At 39.4% G+C, this 18,025-nt stretch overlaps 4 protein-coding genes across 6 annotated transcripts in view; 2 read left to right on the forward strand and 2 right to left on the reverse strand.

Moving 5' to 3' along the window:
• The window catches only part of Alkb (AlkB), a 102,896-nt gene that overhangs the window by 82,394 nt on the left and 2,477 nt on the right, over window positions 1-18,025 (forward strand). The window lies entirely within an intron of this gene.
• LOC135171388 (protein bicaudal D) lies at window positions 2,490-9,776 on the reverse strand. 3 transcript variants are annotated; one of them, XM_064137878.1, is made up of 8 exons: window positions 9,199-9,770; window positions 8,824-8,964; window positions 7,876-8,712; window positions 7,651-7,797; window positions 7,422-7,454; window positions 6,588-7,011; window positions 6,230-6,481; window positions 2,490-5,591 (listed from the first exon to the last, which is right to left on the reverse strand). In XM_064137878.1, the coding sequence occupies exons 1-8, from the start codon at window positions 9,403-9,405 to the stop codon at window positions 5,299-5,301; spliced, it is 2,334 nt and encodes a 777-aa protein (XP_063993948.1). In that variant the 5' UTR covers window positions 9,406-9,770; the 3' UTR covers window positions 2,490-5,298. The 3 variants fall into 3 exon arrangements, with proteins under 3 accessions (XP_063993948.1, XP_063993949.1, XP_063993950.1); XM_064137880.1 differs by lacking the exon at window positions 2,490-5,591 and adding an exon at window positions 5,633-5,987 and having other exon boundaries at window positions 9,199-9,776; XM_064137879.1 differs by lacking the exon at window positions 7,422-7,454 and having other exon boundaries at window positions 9,199-9,768.
• Window positions 10,166-11,221, forward strand: LOC135171410 (protein transport protein Sec61 subunit gamma). Its single transcript, XM_064137942.1, has 4 exons — window positions 10,166-10,314; window positions 10,614-10,722; window positions 10,799-10,901; window positions 10,981-11,221. Exons 2-4 carry the CDS (start codon window positions 10,629-10,631, stop codon window positions 10,988-10,990), a joined length of 207 nt encoding a protein of 68 aa, XP_063994012.1. The 5' UTR covers window positions 10,166-10,314; window positions 10,614-10,628; the 3' UTR covers window positions 10,991-11,221.
• LOC135171402 (activating transcription factor 3) lies at window positions 12,329-16,928 on the reverse strand. The gene is made up of 4 exons (XM_064137930.1): window positions 16,773-16,928; window positions 13,322-13,583; window positions 13,112-13,248; window positions 12,329-13,034 (listed from the first exon to the last, which is right to left on the reverse strand). The coding sequence occupies exons 2-4, from the start codon at window positions 13,560-13,562 to the stop codon at window positions 12,594-12,596; spliced, it is 819 nt and encodes a 272-aa protein (XP_063994000.1). The 5' UTR covers window positions 13,563-13,583; window positions 16,773-16,928; the 3' UTR covers window positions 12,329-12,593.

Consider the following 18,025-nt stretch of genomic DNA (forward strand, 5'->3'; position numbering starts at 1 on the left):
AATACATATACTCTTAATTACTCAAGCTATACATTCATTTTCCTTCAATTAATCTCAGTACACCGATTGAATCCGGTAAAAAAAATTAATTATTGATTATCTTTTGGGGAAGATAGTTTGTGTAGATGAAATTTTTCTCGTGCGAAACTCCTCTGAGTTTGAAACGTCGGTTGACTCGCGGGAAGTCCTGGCAATTCGCCAGGAAGACCGGACATTCCTCGCAGTCACCAGGCGTCAGTGATTCCGCGGTTATTATTGCGCTTGTATTACACCGAAAACATCGCGGGCGTCGACGTTCCTTCTCTCCTCACCCCCATAGAATGACGCATCCCCCTCTCGAGTGCTAGATGGGATTCATTACATCCACAATTGCATAACGTCAGACTCAATGAGCACAGCGTAAAATCAAGATAGAGAGAATGTCTAGTCCCCCGAGTACTAGAATGAAAAGTACTGATGATTTTTTACCACTGTCGAGGTCATATATCGAAGCGCGAATACAGACGTGGATGAAAAAATATTAGGAGATGAAACTTTTATGTCACTCTTTCCGCCATTCTGGGGGATGAAATTTTTTTTCGTGCTCTGTGGCAATATTCCAACACGTGGGGAATATACGGTGATGCTATACTGAGGTTTTTTAGTGTCAGTTGGTAGATGCGGGGGATGTTTCGAGGCCCCAAGAGCATGCTCACGAGTGGGAAAACCCGTGAAAATTTAATGCTCCCACTTTTTTTCGGAGAGAAAGAGGGGATTATTCATTAAATTTCATGAATTGATTGCCCAGGGGTTTTTCACCCCCTGACCCTTTTGTTTATTCAATCAGTGGATGAATTAAATAAAGCTGTGAGTCATCAGATTCTCCTGAATTTATTCTCTTGAATGAAGGACAGCAATGGGTTTTTTCTAAACATATTTATCTTCAGTCTAAAGCCCTCAAATGTTTGAAATGATTAGATATTCCGGAAAACCCGGGGATGAATAACTGACTTAAGGGAATTGAAATTCAATTATTCACAACTGGTTTAGGCACTCCTAATCCTCGCTGGCCTTCGCTGAACACCGACGTGAAACCCAGTAAATTATAAACTCACGAATAACACACTTAATCCCCTTCAATCCCCGAGTTTACCACACTTTTAATGGTCAACCCTTAATTGTATTACCAATTCAGCAGCCAAGTGGTGCGGAAGGATAACAATTCAATTTTAATGCTTTCCTTGATTACATTTATCTATATTTATTAAGTGTAACGTACAGATTTCACCACTTTAAACATTAAAAAAAAATCTTTGTTTAGCTTTTGACCAACGTATACATGAATTTGTAGAGCAAATGAATTTCCGAGATATCTATTACCTCGTCAAACATTCTCATGAAATACTCTCTTCCTCTGGAACGGCTTTAACAAAACTAAACAATCCCCAATGTCGCACATAAAGTCCTCAGCACAATTGACGGTACCATTATCGTAACCAACGTTACCAACGTTGCCCACCACATCACAGAGTGACATTGATCAGTTGGGTTTGTCTTGCAGCGGAAATACCAAAGGGAATCACCAAAAGCATCCGCCGTTAATCCTCTCGAGGAGAATCCCCCAGGATTATCTCACTGGTGGTTCCTCCCTCCACCTCAATGATCTAGTCCCTGGCAGTGTCGTTATACCCCTCTAAATTCATCACAGTTTACGTGCAGTAAGATAAGCAGATTGTTGAGACAATGTACGTGGCCGCTTATATTACCTGTCTCACTATTCCGGAGCTCAAACTCTCGTAAAACTTGGCTTGCCATTGTCAAACAAACGGCATGTCAATGCCCGTGGACCACCATTCGATTAATCTCAATGGCCCCAAGTGTGTGTTCTGAATAAAGAAATGGGGTGAGACCCTCCCCAACGCGATTAATAATTCACCAATCAGTCAACTATCCTCCAATCACATATCGTGCATCAGATTATTAAAGTACCAAATGGGTTTTTCCAATATTTTTTCTTTTATATTCAATAAAAATCAAATGCAAGAGTTTGAGAGCCAACACGTGAGTTCCATTTACCCTCGCATGCATCAACACCCACGTTAATTGAAATGTACAGTGAGTGTTAATAAACTGTCCCACCTCTAAACTCACTCAGCTTTCAGTACCGAAACGATTCATTGACCCTCGGCCAGTCAATCAATTGTTCGGTATTATTTTATTGTTGAGCTTGAGTGGCTGACACGTGGGCTAGTTATTAACGTCAATGCCAGGTATTTGAAAATGTCGGTTGACTCGAGAGTACAAGTCGTGGGCATTGGAGCGTGGAATGAATTCAGGTTTATAAGAATTGAGAGTGAGAGGGAGAGAAAGGCGGCGGGGCGGCTTTGTGGTATTATCGGGTGATCGATATATCGGAATATTCGTGGCAGTTTAACTGGGGATACATGTGAATAAATTGGGAAGATATGACCTTAGTATTTCAAAGGCGTATGAATAAAAAGAGAACGTAATGCTGTTACAAATGGTTATATTCGTCAATTCATTAATTTATGTTACAAAAAGAATTTCTATTAATGGGCGAAATATTACATATTCATATAATATAGTTTTTCATCCATCCTCCCACAAGAATACACTCAGGATTGGACGCTCATGAAAATATCCCAAGTTAATCAACAATGATAACTCCGGACAACAAAAAATATGTGCATTTACACTATATACAATTTCTCAAGATCCATTCATTCTCATTGAAAAAAAAAAAAATAGTTGATACATTGGATGATGATATCGCCATTCCATCGAATGGAAATGCCAATCGCGAATAATTAATGGCCGATAAAACATCTGCACACGTGTAGAATTTTCAAGAATGTACTCCACATTTCACGACGAATGAAAATATTAAATTCATGGATCCCCAAGTGCAGCTGGGGTTCATCCCCTGACTCATTGTCACGTTATAAATAACGTCTCCAAGAACAATTTTCATTAGTCCAATTCGAGTAATTAATTCACTTGCAATCACCAGTGATAGTTACAAACCTAATATACATATCCATAATTTGTTTATACATATAATTTTTTTAATAGTCACTAGACCATTCGTTTGCCCTTAGTCATCAATAATTCCTAACGTCGTTTTCTATCTTCATTATAAATTTTCTAAATTAACACAACACGCCGCTACGAGGATTTATTAATCTTCAGGGACGCAATTGACAGTTTATTGGCAGCAAAACCCAACATTTCAACATTCAAAATATATTCATTATCTTAATCTTTCACATTGACATTTTAAAGATTAAAAAATGCCATAGAAAATTTATAAGTTTGAGGAGTGCAAAGGCAAAGTGGTGAATAAATTCGGTGATTATATTCACGTATGAGATGTGCGCTGTGACGTCTGTGGTGTCTGTATTTTATAGTTCAACAAGTGCCAAGGAGCTTTGGGCATTTTATTCATTCTCACGACATTTTTTCTTTCAATGAGACATAGGAACCATAGCCTTGTGGACAGATTTTTCGCGTTTTCAATGCGAACTGGATGTTTAGTATTTAGCGATAGCGGACGGGCTGGCCGATGTGTAGAATGAATAAAAGCCGGTGAATTTATTTGCGAAGATTGGCTCTGTTGAAGGGTGATGAAGGGAATTGAGTAATAAAATTGTAAATAATTGCTCATCTTCACTAAATGAAAATATATTAAAGGAAAACGTTTCCATTATTTCGTTTTGAAATTTGGCATTTCACTCACATTCTCTCATAAACCTCGTAACGACGTGGCGGAAGGATTGGGAATAGGGACGGTGGTCTGAGGCTGGCTCGGTTGTTTGGACATAAAGCATAAACTTTTCGACCATGTCAAAACGCTGACAAAGGGACGGCGTTAAATCAACGAATCAACATAACGGACATATTCACAAACGACGAAATACAAGTGACAAGACTGACGGATCTACATATAATTTTAAATATGCTTATTAAGCAGCGTTTTGTCGACACGGTCGTTTTACGATAACAGTACACATTATAAATATAATTTAGAATTATCTGATCTATCAAAAGAGTTGATCAGAATGAATTTCATAAAAGTTTACTCATCATTTAAATCAATCACAATTGTTAATCCATATTATAACAATAAATCGACAGTTGAACAGAAGCGAGATTTACAATTACGATGTGAGCACACAAACATTACATACGATAATACTCAGTGATGGTGTTTTTATTATTTTTTGTAGATAAAATTTAATAGGACTTTAATAACGATTTTTTAATTAATTCCCGAGCTTTGCTCCACACTGCCTCATCGGGCAATGGAAAATGGACGTTGTGAGAGTGATAACATTCGCTTTATTAATGTTAATTTCGCCTATCATGATAACGAGTCATGCAGTATGCAATTGAGCTTCTTGAAAGGGAATTTATTTCGACAATAGTTCCTCACCATTTTTATTTCCCATCAGAAATTCATACGACCACCTTTAATAATCATAATAGCGGAGTCTATCTAGTATAGATAAAATACCCAATCTATTAAGTCAGTTAAATGATAAAATAATACTACGAATATATTAATAACGATAAAATATATCTAGAAAAAATCAATAATACCATTTTTATCATAGATTGCAACTAGCTGCCAAATTAACGAGTTAGACGGAATTCATGAATTATTATTCTCTTTTACCAAAGTTATTTACCAGCGTCAGAATGGATAAAAGGGTTCAAGCCTATAACCAGTGCATGACGAATAAAAAAGTCACTAAGTATCTAAATTCCCCCCTTCGTTCTGTGGAAAAAAATCCGCCATTCCTACTTCTAAAATTGATTATGAATTATCTACGAATTTTAATTCTCATCTCTTCGTTACAACAATAGTATTGTCACTACCAGTGATTAAACACAAATATCTCCCCCTACCCCCACCCATTTCGTCCTATTTAACAAGACAAAATGAAAAAAAACATTTCGCCTTACGAAATCGTTCTAAACAACTAGAACAGATGATACTGGTAACGATGGAAACAATATATAATGCCTGTTCGACGATATGGAGCTCTCGAGTGATCGCGTATACAATTATTTAAACCTCGAAACAAAATTGCCCAGTGAATCCTGTCATATTTTTGTAAAAATATTTCTGGCACAGTCAAGTATCGATCGATACCAAATGTGTCAATTCCAAGAGGCAATTCAAGGGATTATCGAGGTCATTATCAATTGTCACCAATTGCTATCTCGGTTGCGTTCTTTTTTCCCTCCTCTGAGTTCATTCACTCAGAATACTTTGCTCCACATCTTGAATATTTTCTAGAAGAAATGAGATGTGTCTCTACTCATGTGCGGACGGTTTGACTGCTGTTGCATTCGAGTCCTCCCACCGCGTCCATTGCCCCCGGTCCCGTGTCTACGGGAATTTCTCAATTCCCGATCTACTTCCAACTCCTCCAGTTTCATTGTGAGGCCCAATTTTTGCTGAACTGCCAGTCGTAACAGGTGATTCAGGGTCTTCCTGTCCTCTTCAGCAACAGCCAACTGACGCTGAAGCTCTTCTACTTGAGTAACGTACTCCTCGCAACGTGCGGCAAACATCGCACGTAGACCTGTTGGTAATTCACAGTTATGTGGATGTTAACACCAGTGGTGGGTCGAGAGTGAATTTTGTGTACTATTGGGAGTTGTAAACCGTTACCAAGTGGATGGGTAACACTGGGATATACCGAGTACGTGCGGTGCATGAAAATAATCGATGAGACAATGACTCGTTCGGGGAAAGAGGGGCATGAAAGCAATGATCATCATAAAAAAGTATTTACTCAACAAGAATTCTGTTTGGCCTATTATTGGAGGGAAGGCAATGGAATTAATACACCATTTAATTAATTATTATTGAATGATTCGTCAGCTTTTAAGTAGGTATTCGCGATTACATACACCTAATGCAATAGCCAAATCAATCATCGTGGAGCTTGATATTAATAGGAAAATGTACATGAATACTTGCGGGTGCAATGATTTTTCAATGAATATTTTTTCATTAGTCGCAACATAGGGGAGGAAGGACAGGTAAAAAGACATTAGAATTACTAAGAGATTTTAAAGTCTTATACAGTGGAATCATAAATTTTTCAGGGCAATGGACTATTTTAAAACATTTCCTCTTTGACAAAATGTCAGGATAGTTTTTTTATATAGTCCATCTTGCCCTCATTTAGGATAACTTTTTTGGTGAAACACTTACTGGAGAATGTAGCTGCATTTTCCTTTAATCTTCTCAATTCGTTCCTCAATTTTGAGATTGTCTCACTGACAATACTCTTCTCAGTCTCGTACTTGCTCTTCAGATTATTCAGAGCGACTTCAGCTGTGTTTTTGTTGGACTTGAGGACCGTTCTGAGGGTGGCTATCTGCTCCATCTTGGTGGATAACTGAGCCTTCAGCTTAATCACCTGTTCTCGAAGCTCAGACTCTTCTCCTTTAATCTCATTTCCAGCTGAAAATAATTCAAGCGAATTAAATTTTTATGGTATCATGATTTTACTGAAATATCGTCAGTGAAATGGATATCACTTTCGTAATTAACATTGTCGTATAATTACCATCAGAAACAGCTCCCTGCGATCCCTTCAACTTGGACATATCGATCGTGTGCTCCACAGCATTACTCAGATGTTTAATCTGGTCCATAACAGTCTCGATGTGCTTTCCAATCTCCTTTGCCTTGCTGAGGCTCTCCAGGTCCTTAATAGGTAATCCAGTCTTCGAGAGGGTCCTCAACCACTCGATCCTACCATTAGACTCCTCCTCCTTCATGGGAACAATCTTCTCGTGATCGAGAATCACTCGGGAGGGTGTCTCACCATTGACAGCGCATACGTGGTGGTACAGTTGAGCAAGCTCGTCGGAAATATTCTGGAGATCATTTTGAGCTGTATCCAGACAACCACTCGCCTCTGCAGCTAGTTTCGAGACAATACCAACGTCCGACTCCAGCTGGGTTTTCTTATGCTCTGTGTCCAGCAGCTGGAAATTGGGGAAAATTGAGGGTGAGATAGAGCTAATGGGGGGCTGGGGACACAATCGAAAGTGGCTTCTCGCATTCGATGTTTCTTTGGATGAGTAACACATGCTCGTAAGCACGATATTTTTTTTTGTTGTTGGACTTTTTCGAGAGTATCATGCCACATTAAGCAAAATTCTCTCGAATAATTCGATTTTTCATATCCTTGGGTGTTAGGTACTCTTGCATGATGGGCTTGTAACGATAATCTGTTAAGATGAAGAAGCGATACCTAGTACATTGGTTAGGACATCGTAAATAAAGCAACGTGGATTTATTAGATAGCCAGAGAGTAATGGAAACGTCAAATTAGATAGAGTCAAGTTATTATTAAGTAGGTGGTAAATACGTAAACAGGGCCACACGTTCCAACCTTTTCCTGAAGGCTCTTCTCTGACAGTGGTATCTGGAACCCGACAATTTGTTGTTCAACATGATTTTTTACATTTCAACCAACACCACGGGAGTCTTGTTAAATCAATAATTTATCATATTTTCCTCATTCACCCGTGTTATCACCGACACAGGAGTACCTTCTTGTTTATTCACATTAAATTAATGATAATTTTACTAATGAGTGAGAGTTTCCTGGACAATGTTACCTTGTTTCGAAGATTTGTCAGCTCTGTTCGGAGCCTTTGAGTTGTATCGGAAATCGTCAGACCTGCCTCGAGCTCAGAGAGGTCTTTCTGGAGCTGCTCCACCTCTCGGGCTGACATTGTGCTCCACTGGTGGTACTGCATGACAGCCTATCCACAAAACCACATAACTCAACAAATGTTTAGGGTTAAATTTGCTGAAAGAAAGACTAGGGGATTATAAATCACCTGAGTTAATTTATCCATGGCAGTCTCTTCAGTCTGCTTCTCCGGCAGCTTGGAATGCAAGTGCTGAAGTGACTGGACATGAGCTGACAACTGTATAATTCTAGTGACAAATGCCTGGAGCTCCCCTTGGCTCTTCTCCACCGCGTGCTGACTGTCTCGCAAATTTTGCGTCAATAGGGCCTTCTCTGACTCAGCAAGCTCCAGCTGTTTCTCCAGCTTTTTAAGTTCATTCAAATGAATTTCGGAGAACAGGTCGACTTGCTTTCCAGCAGCAGATGTTCCCGGCTCCTGTGTCTTTAGATCTGCCTCAATGCGCCTCAGGGCTGGTGAGTCGTCCTCACCATCGCTGCATATCGTCTGGTCCTCGGTGATGCCTCTGATTGAGAGAGCTAGATTGCTAAGATTGTAAATCGATTCGCTGTTCATCCTCTGATCGAGTTCCTTCTTCAGTGCGTACTTGGCCTCGCGCTCCGCCTGGAGGGACTCCAGTGCCTCTTCCATCTGCTTTTCAGCTATTGTCTTGAGGTTCGATAGCTCCTCGACCTGACTGTTCAATGTCTCCACCTCCTCACTTAATCTTCTTATTTCGTGCTTGGCACTCTCAAACTCCACTTGACTAGAGCGTAGGGTTGACACTTGTTTCTGGAGGGATATGTTCTCATCCTCCAACTCGGAGTAGTCCTGGAGGAGACGTGTCTCCCGGAAACGACACTCGCGCAGCTCCGAGCGAAGATTCTTTCGCTCGGATTCTGCTTGCTGATGATCTTTGCCGACGTCCTCGCGCTCCTGGAGGGCATGGTCTCGCTCTGCTTGTACTCGGTCGAGCTCGTGACGTAGCTATAGAGGGATATTTATCAATGGAAAGATTCAATTCAAATTAATTTCACCTAAGGCTCATGTATGAACTGCTTATCTCTCTCTCTCTCAAATAACTCCTTATTTACTCACCTGTTTAATCTCGGTCTCGAGCTCGATAATTTGTGTCTGCAGTGAGGTTTCCCTAGCAGCACTCTCGCAGAGGAGGCTCTCCTCCTGTTCAATGCCACTTTTAGTCGTCAATTTCGTTGTTGTTTGAAACTTTGCCAGTGCCTGAAATCCAAATCACCTCAATTAAAGCCTCAATCAAATCCCCAATTAATTTAATCCTCATACATTCCCCTGAGACATGGTAGCCAGCCACCAAAAGCGTTGAATGAGCCCAATCCTTCAGCAAAAATCTCCCCATCAGGAATTGCTCCAAAAATACTCTTGTTTATTTACTCAAAGCCATCCCAAGAGGATGTGAATCCCTCGTAAAATAGGGCTGTAAAAAATTCAACTAACCTCTTGCGTTATGTCGAGCTCGTGCCTGGTATTCTCGTAGAGTGCCTCGAGCTCGTTGCACCTCTGCTCCAGGGAGGATTTCTCCTCGAGAAGAGCAAGCCCATATTGTGCAGATTGAATCTTCTCAGTGGACGCTAAATCCAACTCTCTCCCAAGCCTCTCAATCTCAGCCCTCAGGTCGGTGACACCTTCCTCACTTGTTGCCATATTTGGAGTAATTCCTCCTCGATGATGAGTTAAAATGTTGGTCTATTATTAATAAATTTGTTGTAAAGTCGTGTGTCCTTGATTCGTTACCGCGAGAAATTCCGAGGGCCGGGCATTGCTGGTGTCAACGAGTGTCTCATCGTTCGTTGATTCCTGAAAATTCCTCACCAATTCGATGTCCAGGATAATATCACGGGATTGGACACCTCCAGTGGCACCTCACATACTCCAGTGGACAGGACTGACGTGTGATGAGGGAATGTAACAACGAAGAAATCGTTTCTCAAAACCGGATGAGGAGTTTTCACGGTCCCTAGAAGGGGCTTTCTGGTGGAGCCAAGCCCATGTGGGGATGCTATTGGTGCAGAACAACGAGGTGTCCTCAAGGTCCATTCCCAAATGGCCGCTAGAGGAGAACGTCGGGGTAGTTGCTAAATGAGCCTATAGAGGGAGTTGGCAGATTACTTAACTTATCAGTTTTGTAGTGAATTTAAATGTTTTCTTAGTTTTTTATTTATTTTTTAATAAATAATTAATAATGCAATACAAGTGGCTACTCCTGGGTGTGCCCCCGATGAAACCCTCTTACCCACAAACGATTCTTTAGCGATTCTCTCATATTGAATAAGGAAAAGCGTAATATTGCGTTGAAAAACCGAAAATTGTTAAAGTTTTCCAATGAATATCATTCTACTGAATGAATTTCATTGACGTGAAAACCTGAACCGTTCAAATAGTGCCGCGTAAAGTCGGTCGTTACGGAGTTTCCGTTTTGGGCGCTCCAACGTCAGTACACCGGAAGTGACGAAGTGCCGTACCTCGTCCACGTAGCTCCAATGTAGCATCAAGATTCAGTGCTTGAGAGCCGTCAAACAACACTTCGCTTAGTGTACTCATCGACTGAACAACGTAAGTAAGATTTTTCTATACCATTTATCAAATACTTCTCAAATAGTTATTGAATTCATTTGTCTGTGAGAGTTAACAATGCAATTGCATTAATAAAATAATCGTATTTGTGTCCATTCACATCTAAATTCGACGTCAAAGATTGACCAAGTATTTTTTTGGGTTATTGCTGCTTCACTTATGTTTTCTCTCATGACATATGGATTTTGTAAAGTATTTTACAGACAAACGTGTCATTCTAAGCCCATTGGAATGAAATCAATAGTCTGCCAGTAGTTTTACAAGCTTATTTCCCACAGGAAGAGTTGACCAAAATGGATCAGATCCAGAAGTTCACCGAACCCAGTCGTAAATTCACCAGAGACAGCATCAGGCTCGTTAAGAGATGTACAAAACCAGATAGGAAAGGTAATTAATGAGCTCATATGGAGTTCAATTAATTCAATGAAATTTTAAGGGCCGAATTAATCTCCTCTTTTTGCAGAATTTCAAAAAATTGCCCTGGCCACTGCCATTGGGTTCTGCATAATGGGATTCATTGGATTTTTTGTCAAGCTTATCCACATTCCCATCAACAACATCATTGTGTAAGTAAAATATCTGGCCATTGAATTCTCTTGGGTTTTATCTAATACATAATTGATAATTTTGAATGTTTTGTTTCAGGGGCTCATAAAAACCAGCTCTAGAGTCTATAAATTGTATTTATTGTTAAGAGAATATTTTCAATTACTTCCTGCAATTACTCCCTTGGAGCTCGATTATGCTCGCAGTTTTCATTTACATCATGGAAGAATATATTGAAGCAGAATTAATATGTTGTGATTTGAATGATGAATCGTACGAATGAGAGAATAGGTATGAATGTGTACGGATGAATTTTGTAATAAAAAAACCATAATTTCGACATTGTCATTGATTTTTATTTCATTATGTTTCACATGTGTTATATAGTTATAACAAAATCTGTAGTATTTAAGGCACTTGTACAGTGAAATATCACTTTCGTAGATGCAATGGTTCATTCTGAAATATTTAATTTAAAAAATGCACATTTGAGGTTGAACAATTGAGAAATTCAGAATATTTGACATCAATGTCTTTACATTTGATGCATATGGCCATTTTTTTCTCCTGAAAATAATGTCGAGACTCAAAAGAAAATGAAAATGGAAGAGCGCACGGTTTTTAAATACTCCGACAACATTCCGTAATAATAGCGGCTGGCCTTTACTTCACGACCTTAAGCATTTTATTATTGAATTCTTCAATCATGAATAGGCAGAAAAAGTTACTGTGCGTTTTACTAACGAAAAGAACACATTAATTAACCCTTGTTAATTACGAAAACGCACAATCTCAGGTATTCCTTCGACGACCAAGAAATCCTCTCAATATTCACTTGAAATAAATGATTGGGGAAAATTGATCGGTCGTGGAGTAATTCCCGGACACCTAGGTATAATCGGCGCATTACATTTGAGGTATATTGTTAGGTAATGCAATAAAAAAATTTCTCTTAAAAAAATACATTCATATTAAGCGTGTAAATTGTAGTAACGTTGAACGTTTTATACTTAAAACTCGTTAAAGATAATTTGCGTAAAAAATATTCTTAATAATCATTAAATATCTACTATGTACTTATCCATATAATAGTTATCATCTGTTTTAAAGCACCATGGCATTAATGTTCATAACTTTGCTGTCAACTTTGTTTATCAGGTAAAAGTTGAATCGACAAAGGAGTGGGCAACAATTAATGTTCATTTAATAGCTGATTTTCTTAGATGCAAAATATCATGAGCACGTGTCCTGCACTTGTACTCGATGCAACTGACAGTCGATACTCGCGATGAACACTCGACCAGTGTTTTTCATTGTTTTTTTTTACAATTCCGGGACAGAGAAGAATGTCACAGTAGTTATCAACGAGAGGAATGTTTTTCATATTGACTCTAGAGCAAAATCGAAAAGATGGCGCGATTGAAAAAGTAAATAATTGTTTCAGGGATAGAGAAAAGAGAGAGAGAGAGAGAGAGCACGCGATTTTCACTTAAGAATTATTTTGCTGTGGACGTTTATGAACGGAAGGCACTGATATTCAATTGAACAATTTTATCTCTTCTAATCTGTCAACTTTCTCATGGAATGCATAGTCATTTTCTCTGCAAGTTTGTCAATATTATCGATGAAGTTAACGATGTCATTCATTTCGAGAATTCGCAGAGACTTATTTTGAAACCAAAAAAACGAAACGAAAAGATAATTAACATAAGCTAAGCTGTGCATCCTGCATCGGAGGTTGGAACAAACGGACTATCTTCTCTGTAATAATCCTGCCCGGATGTCTCGTAACTCTCGACTTTTACTGGATACTCAGTAACACAATTCTGGGGTTGATTTAGGGCCGGTGGTGGATAATTATCCTGGTAATTGTGGATGTAGAGGGGATCGTTGAATTGTTGGCAGGAGGTGTCACTATTCGCACCTTGTTTCAGGCATGTCGGGGTGTGGAGGCTTAACATGTCCACGAGTCTTCTTCTCTGGGTCTCTAGCTCTTGGATCTGGGACTTTAGGTCGTGATTCTGTGACTCCAGGGTCTCTGATTCCTGTACCAGAATCACCGTTTTCTCACGCTTTTTTAATCTGCATTTCGTTGCGGCTATTTTATTGCGCTCCCTTCGTCTTCTGCGTCTTTCCTCGTCTTCTGGTGTTAACTGCAACAAATTGATGAGACAGTTAACATATTGCTAGTTAAAATATGCTGCTTAAATCAATGAAAAATAATGTTTACCCCAGCTCTAAAATTGTGATTACTAGAATCATCATCCTCCTCATCGTCAGCACTATTATCCTCCTTCCTCGACTTTTTTTTCCCCTCATCACCACTGCCATTCGCTCGCCTTTTCGTCTGCAGCGTCAGCTTGAGTCCTAATTACCCATGAAATAAATAAACTATAGCTATTTTAACTAATGGCTTTGGGGATTGAAAGTTTGTTTTCACCTTCTTTTATCAACTGACTGCAAGTGTGCTGCACACTAGGTGGACTTGGCTCGCCCCCGCTGCTGGTCGAGTCTGTCCTCTCGCGACTTTTTTCACTGGCAAAGCCCTCGAAGGGATTTGTCATTGCAATTAATGAATTTACAATCTCCGGTGTCCTCGGTGTGACCTCGGCTGCCGCAACGCCGAGTAGACCCGCGGCAGTCGTTGGACTAGGATTCACGTTCACATTTAGATTGTACATGATCAATAATTAACATTGAACCTACAACACGAAAAATATGGATGTGATTTCCATGGCTGTTTCGTCTTATAATTATACTAGACGGGGCGTCGTTAAAAAAAAACTGTGTGATTGACCTTCACGTGAAGAACAGAATTGTGATATAATAAAGTGCTCTGCGAGGTCTAATTCTTCCCAGGAAGTGGCATTTGTTTGGTTTTTTTAAGAGAATGAAAGAATAGGAATTTAATTACCGACTAAATTCGCCGAGTAATGATTAAACATCACAGTATTTTAGCCAGGAAGAATTGTTTTTTCGCTACGTCTTTACTGGGCACTGGCTTTTTCAGCTTTTACATTTAAACTAGAAATTGCCTTTTTTGTTTTATTAATAAACACTATTTATCGCGACCTCTAAGCGAGTCCGGATGACGCAACAGAAGTGAATCGTGAAAGCAAGAATCGACTGGCAATGAGGAGAGAGGAATAGAAAAAAATAAAAACTAAATAAATAAAATGAAAGGATGACAGGTAGATTAAACCGGACACAGAAAATAGTATTTTGTATTTTAGAGTTATGGGTGGGCCCCCGCCTTTGCTGAAAACACTCTAAACGTCAACTATTTCTGACGTTCAAAGGCAGCTCAGGTGATGGCTGAGAAAAGCAGAAAATGTCCCTTGAGAGGTGTGGCATTTATTATCGAAACATTCAAAAGGTTTTCTTTAGAATCTCAAAGTCGAATATTCATGAGTTACGCCGGTGACTAGAAATAAAACTTCATTTGTCTTTTTATTTGTAACGAGGTTGTTCAGGCTGTTGGAAATGTTTAATGATATATTTGATGTATTTTTGAACAATAGGAGTGTAATGAGATTTATCATTAGATCGACATCGTTAGATTTCCATTACTCCCCGTAATTCTATTGAAAAATCAGCTATGATTTTAAAATATCTCCATTGATTCTTCTGACGGAGAGTTTCATTCGACAATAGAAGTAGCAATAGCACGTGCAGAATTGCTCTTTACGATTATTCCTCATCTCGGTATCAGGTATCCTCAGCGATTACCAGTCTAGAGTTACCACAAGGGCGGGCATTACGTCTATATAACTATACAATACAAAGACAACATTGTAACATTTAATATGCTTGAGACTGAACATAAGCAAAATGGAATGCTAAAATAATATCTACATTCTCCGATCTTGATTTCGCGGAATTTATCTGGTGGAAAGAATGAAAAAAATGGAAACGAGAGCGGCTAGGGCTGGGGAAAGAGGCTGTAGTAGAGGATAATTGGATGATTTCGGCGGGTGAACCCAATTTTGGACGACAAACGCGCCGGCAGAACTTGAGTAATTTACAAAACGCATTATATGTATAGTATAGTACTGTGTCTGACGCGTTTTACTCTTATGCAATGTGTTTCGATGCTTATGTACTAACAGGGAGGGCAAACATCTGGCATCGAAATTTTTTTTCGGCAGTTGGGTCGTTGACACACTAAACTCGGGAATGTGGGCGGCTTAGGGTGGTCCTCTCCGACGATTGTTGAAAGGGAAAAAGAGTGAAACAAGGTCATCCTAAAGATTTATCGTTAAAGTAGATATAGTAAAGAGAAAAAAATCATTTACTCGCCTCCCCCAATGATATATTAATGTCATTAATGAAAAATGCCTCGATGGCCATCAATCTATGAATTTTTTCAACATTTCTTTTCGAATTTCTTGGAAGTTCTTTTCCATTTGACTGTTGCTCAGCTCTCTGTTTGGTGCTCATAAAATTTATGCTTCCTGCCCTTGCCTGTGTCCGGTATGTGTGATTGTCACACATACGAATTCACAAAATATGTGGAGGAAGAAAAGGGGGGGACCCGCACTCTTAAAAATTTTCCAATTTTTTACTAAACCATTCAGGAATAATTTTTCAACTGTGAACCACTCAATGTTTATTCTCGTCTAGCTTTGACTGGCTTGAGGGGAGTGATATATCTTGAGAACATTTCATCGAATAGGATTATGATGGAGATTTATTGCGTCTTTAATAAAAACCGCCCGTATACATCCAATTGCTTCATAGGGGAGAGAAAAATTCATAGCTCCGACAAGAGGGAAAATACTAAATAGGGACTGATAATAGTTAATCAATCCAAACGTTTTTTCTTCAACCCGAGACGGTGACACCTTTTACTCCCCATTTTTTTATTTTCAATTGAACGCATGGCACTACAGATCACCTGTTTGATCGCATATTTACATTCACGACACATAAAATATTACGCCGTTCGCAGTAGGCTATCTTTTTTATCAATAATAAGTGAAAAAAAAATTTTCTTTTTCACTCTACGAATGGTGAAACGTCTTTCTCAAAACCCTGGGTGAAAGAATAACTACGTGTAATTACTTGACAATCCCATTAGCATTAATGAGATACTTTGTAACTCCCAGTGATTTCCCTGACTGTCAGTAACACGCGCTGGCAATACCCGACTTTAATAGCCGTATGGGCAAGCGATAAATAAAGAAGATTTTTAATATACTGTGACAAGAGGCAAGTTTAACAAAGAAAAATATTTATTACTCGCGTATCATTCGGTTGCCGAAGGCAAATGGCAGTCATTTATGGAGAAACTCCTCATGGAGTATAAAAACAAAAAAAAATCAATGATAATTCGGGATAGGCGAGGCGTGCAAGGCCACATGGCATCACGTCCTTGAGATTACTGCGTTTCGGATCGAAAGACTGCCGATAAAATCCGACAGGAATGTATTTAACTTTTTATAATTTTTCAAATGGTGAAATATTGATAGGAAAGAATATTTTAGAAACGTGCCCCCGTTTTTCGTAATACCCGTGAATGGAATCTATTGCTTTTCTTCATCGCACGCCGGCAATAACGCAAAGTAGTTTGGGGGAGTGCAATCATCTTGAAAAAAATTTCAATGTCTATTGATGAATGATGTGCTTGTATATAAAAAAGTAAACAGTCGAGTTTATCAATTTGCGGTTAATCGTTATCACTTGGGAGCGATCGGTGGGTAAATTGTACGTGATAGGGAGTATGGAGTTTCACTCAGCACGTGGTATTCATTAGCACGTTTAATTATTCGACGGAATTATTATCACTAGTCTCGGTGAGAGCAAACAGTGACGGCTCTTGTTTTCTAATGAGTACAAAAGCTCCGAAAAAACCACTTGTCGCGCAGGAAAACTCGTAGTGGTTGTTTTACCTCTTGATTATCCAATAGTTTATATCCACTGGGTATTGGTGGGTGTATCCTATATGTTGATAACAAAATGGTGAAAAAAAACAATAACGTAAACAACACATTAGCCGTCTCCTCCGTCGGCTGCCGGCGCGCGACTGTGGTTAATTCGCGGCCGCGACCGGCCTAGATATACGCGGGCTATTTTTAGTAGCAGTCGTCACCTCGACGTCATTCCATTGGCCCTCGGTGACGTGATCGCGTTATCCTATTGGCTGGTTGAATAAACGACAGTGGGGCAGAATGGCGCGGTTCGACGTGCGATGCTGTCTCTCACGCAACTCTCTCGGATTCACGGGCACATAACACCGGAGAATATCGGGGCCCTCTCTGGGTGCGACCATCACGAGAACAAGACATTTGTTGACATGAAACTGTCACTCTTCAAAGCCCAGCATTCACTGCTTTCGAGGCAAAAGACAAGTTGGCCTTTTTCGTTGCGCCTCACATCTTGACTTTGCCAGGAGATCAAAAGGGGCTAGAGTTATTGGCGCGGGAATTCATAACAGATTTGAATTTCAATGTGTCGATATTGCGAAATTCATCACGGGGCGGGCTGAATGCCACCGGTAGATGACATTTGACAGTTCCAATAATAAACTATCCATTTTATTCGGTCAATTACGCAGCCATTGAAATTACCCCGCATTTGTGCTGAGTTTGAGCTTTCAAAGGGCCTTGACTATTCTATCGCGCATTAATTTTCCCCATAACTATACGGCCGGCTCTCAATAGGTGAAATAATTGTTTTCCCGGCGGCAATAGCATTCTCTGAGTTGCATGCCAAAGTTAGTCATGAGCCGTTTTGATTCGTCAGGTTTATGGGATGGGCACCGATCATCATTTTCATGTGAGAATAATGACAAATGAAAAATTACGAGCCTTGCAGACCGTTCAATTACCGCCTCATACTAATTCACTTCGGAATTGTGGAAAATTTACAATTTTTATTCAATATTTTACCGCGTTTCTCTCCCATGTTGATCTACTAGCGCGATTAGTATCGATCAGATATGCAAAACAATGTGGATAATAATAGAGCCACAGGGTTGCGTGGTTTCGTTTCCGAATAATAATCCCGATGAATTATAGACCTATAACGCATATGATTTGAACATATGTAACTGTATACATTTGTTAATCCCTGTAGTAAATATCTATTCAGTTGGAAGCCAAAAATCCAGGGTAAGTATTTTTATATCCATTATTCTATTTTT

The sequence above is a fragment of the Diachasmimorpha longicaudata genome, chromosome 19 (genome assembly GCF_034640455.1).
Source record: "Diachasmimorpha longicaudata isolate KC_UGA_2023 chromosome 19, iyDiaLong2, whole genome shotgun sequence".
NCBI classification, from domain to species: Eukaryota; Metazoa; Arthropoda; class Insecta; order Hymenoptera; family Braconidae; genus Diachasmimorpha; species Diachasmimorpha longicaudata.

Coding starts and splice junctions, on each gene's coding strand:
- LOC135171388 (XM_064137878.1), bottom strand. CDS start 9,405: ATGGCAACAAGTGAGGAAGGTGTCACCGACCTGAGGGCTGAGATTGAG. Junction 7,455..7,650: donor TGACAAATCTTCGAAACAAG/GTAACATTGTCC, acceptor GTCGGGTTCCAG/ATACCACTGTCAGAGAAGAG. Junction 5,592..6,229: donor AAATGCAGCTACATTCTCCA/GTAAGTGTTTCA, acceptor AATTACCAACAG/GTCTACGTGCGATGTTTGCC.
- LOC135171410 (XM_064137942.1), top strand. CDS start 10,629: ATGGATCAGATCCAGAAGTTCACCGAACCCAGTCGTAAATTCACCAGA. Junction 10,723..10,798: donor TACAAAACCAGATAGGAAAG/GTAATTAATGAG, acceptor CTCTTTTTGCAG/AATTTCAAAAAATTGCCCTG.
- LOC135171402 (XM_064137930.1), bottom strand. CDS start 13,562: ATGTACAATCTAAATGTGAACGTGAATCCTAGTCCAACGACTGCCGCG. Junction 13,249..13,321: donor CAGTCAGTTGATAAAAGAAG/GTGAAAACAAAC, acceptor ATGGGTAATTAG/GACTCAAGCTGACGCTGCAG. Junction 13,035..13,111: donor ATCACAATTTTAGAGCTGGG/GTAAACATTATT, acceptor AATTTGTTGCAG/TTAACACCAGAAGACGAGGA.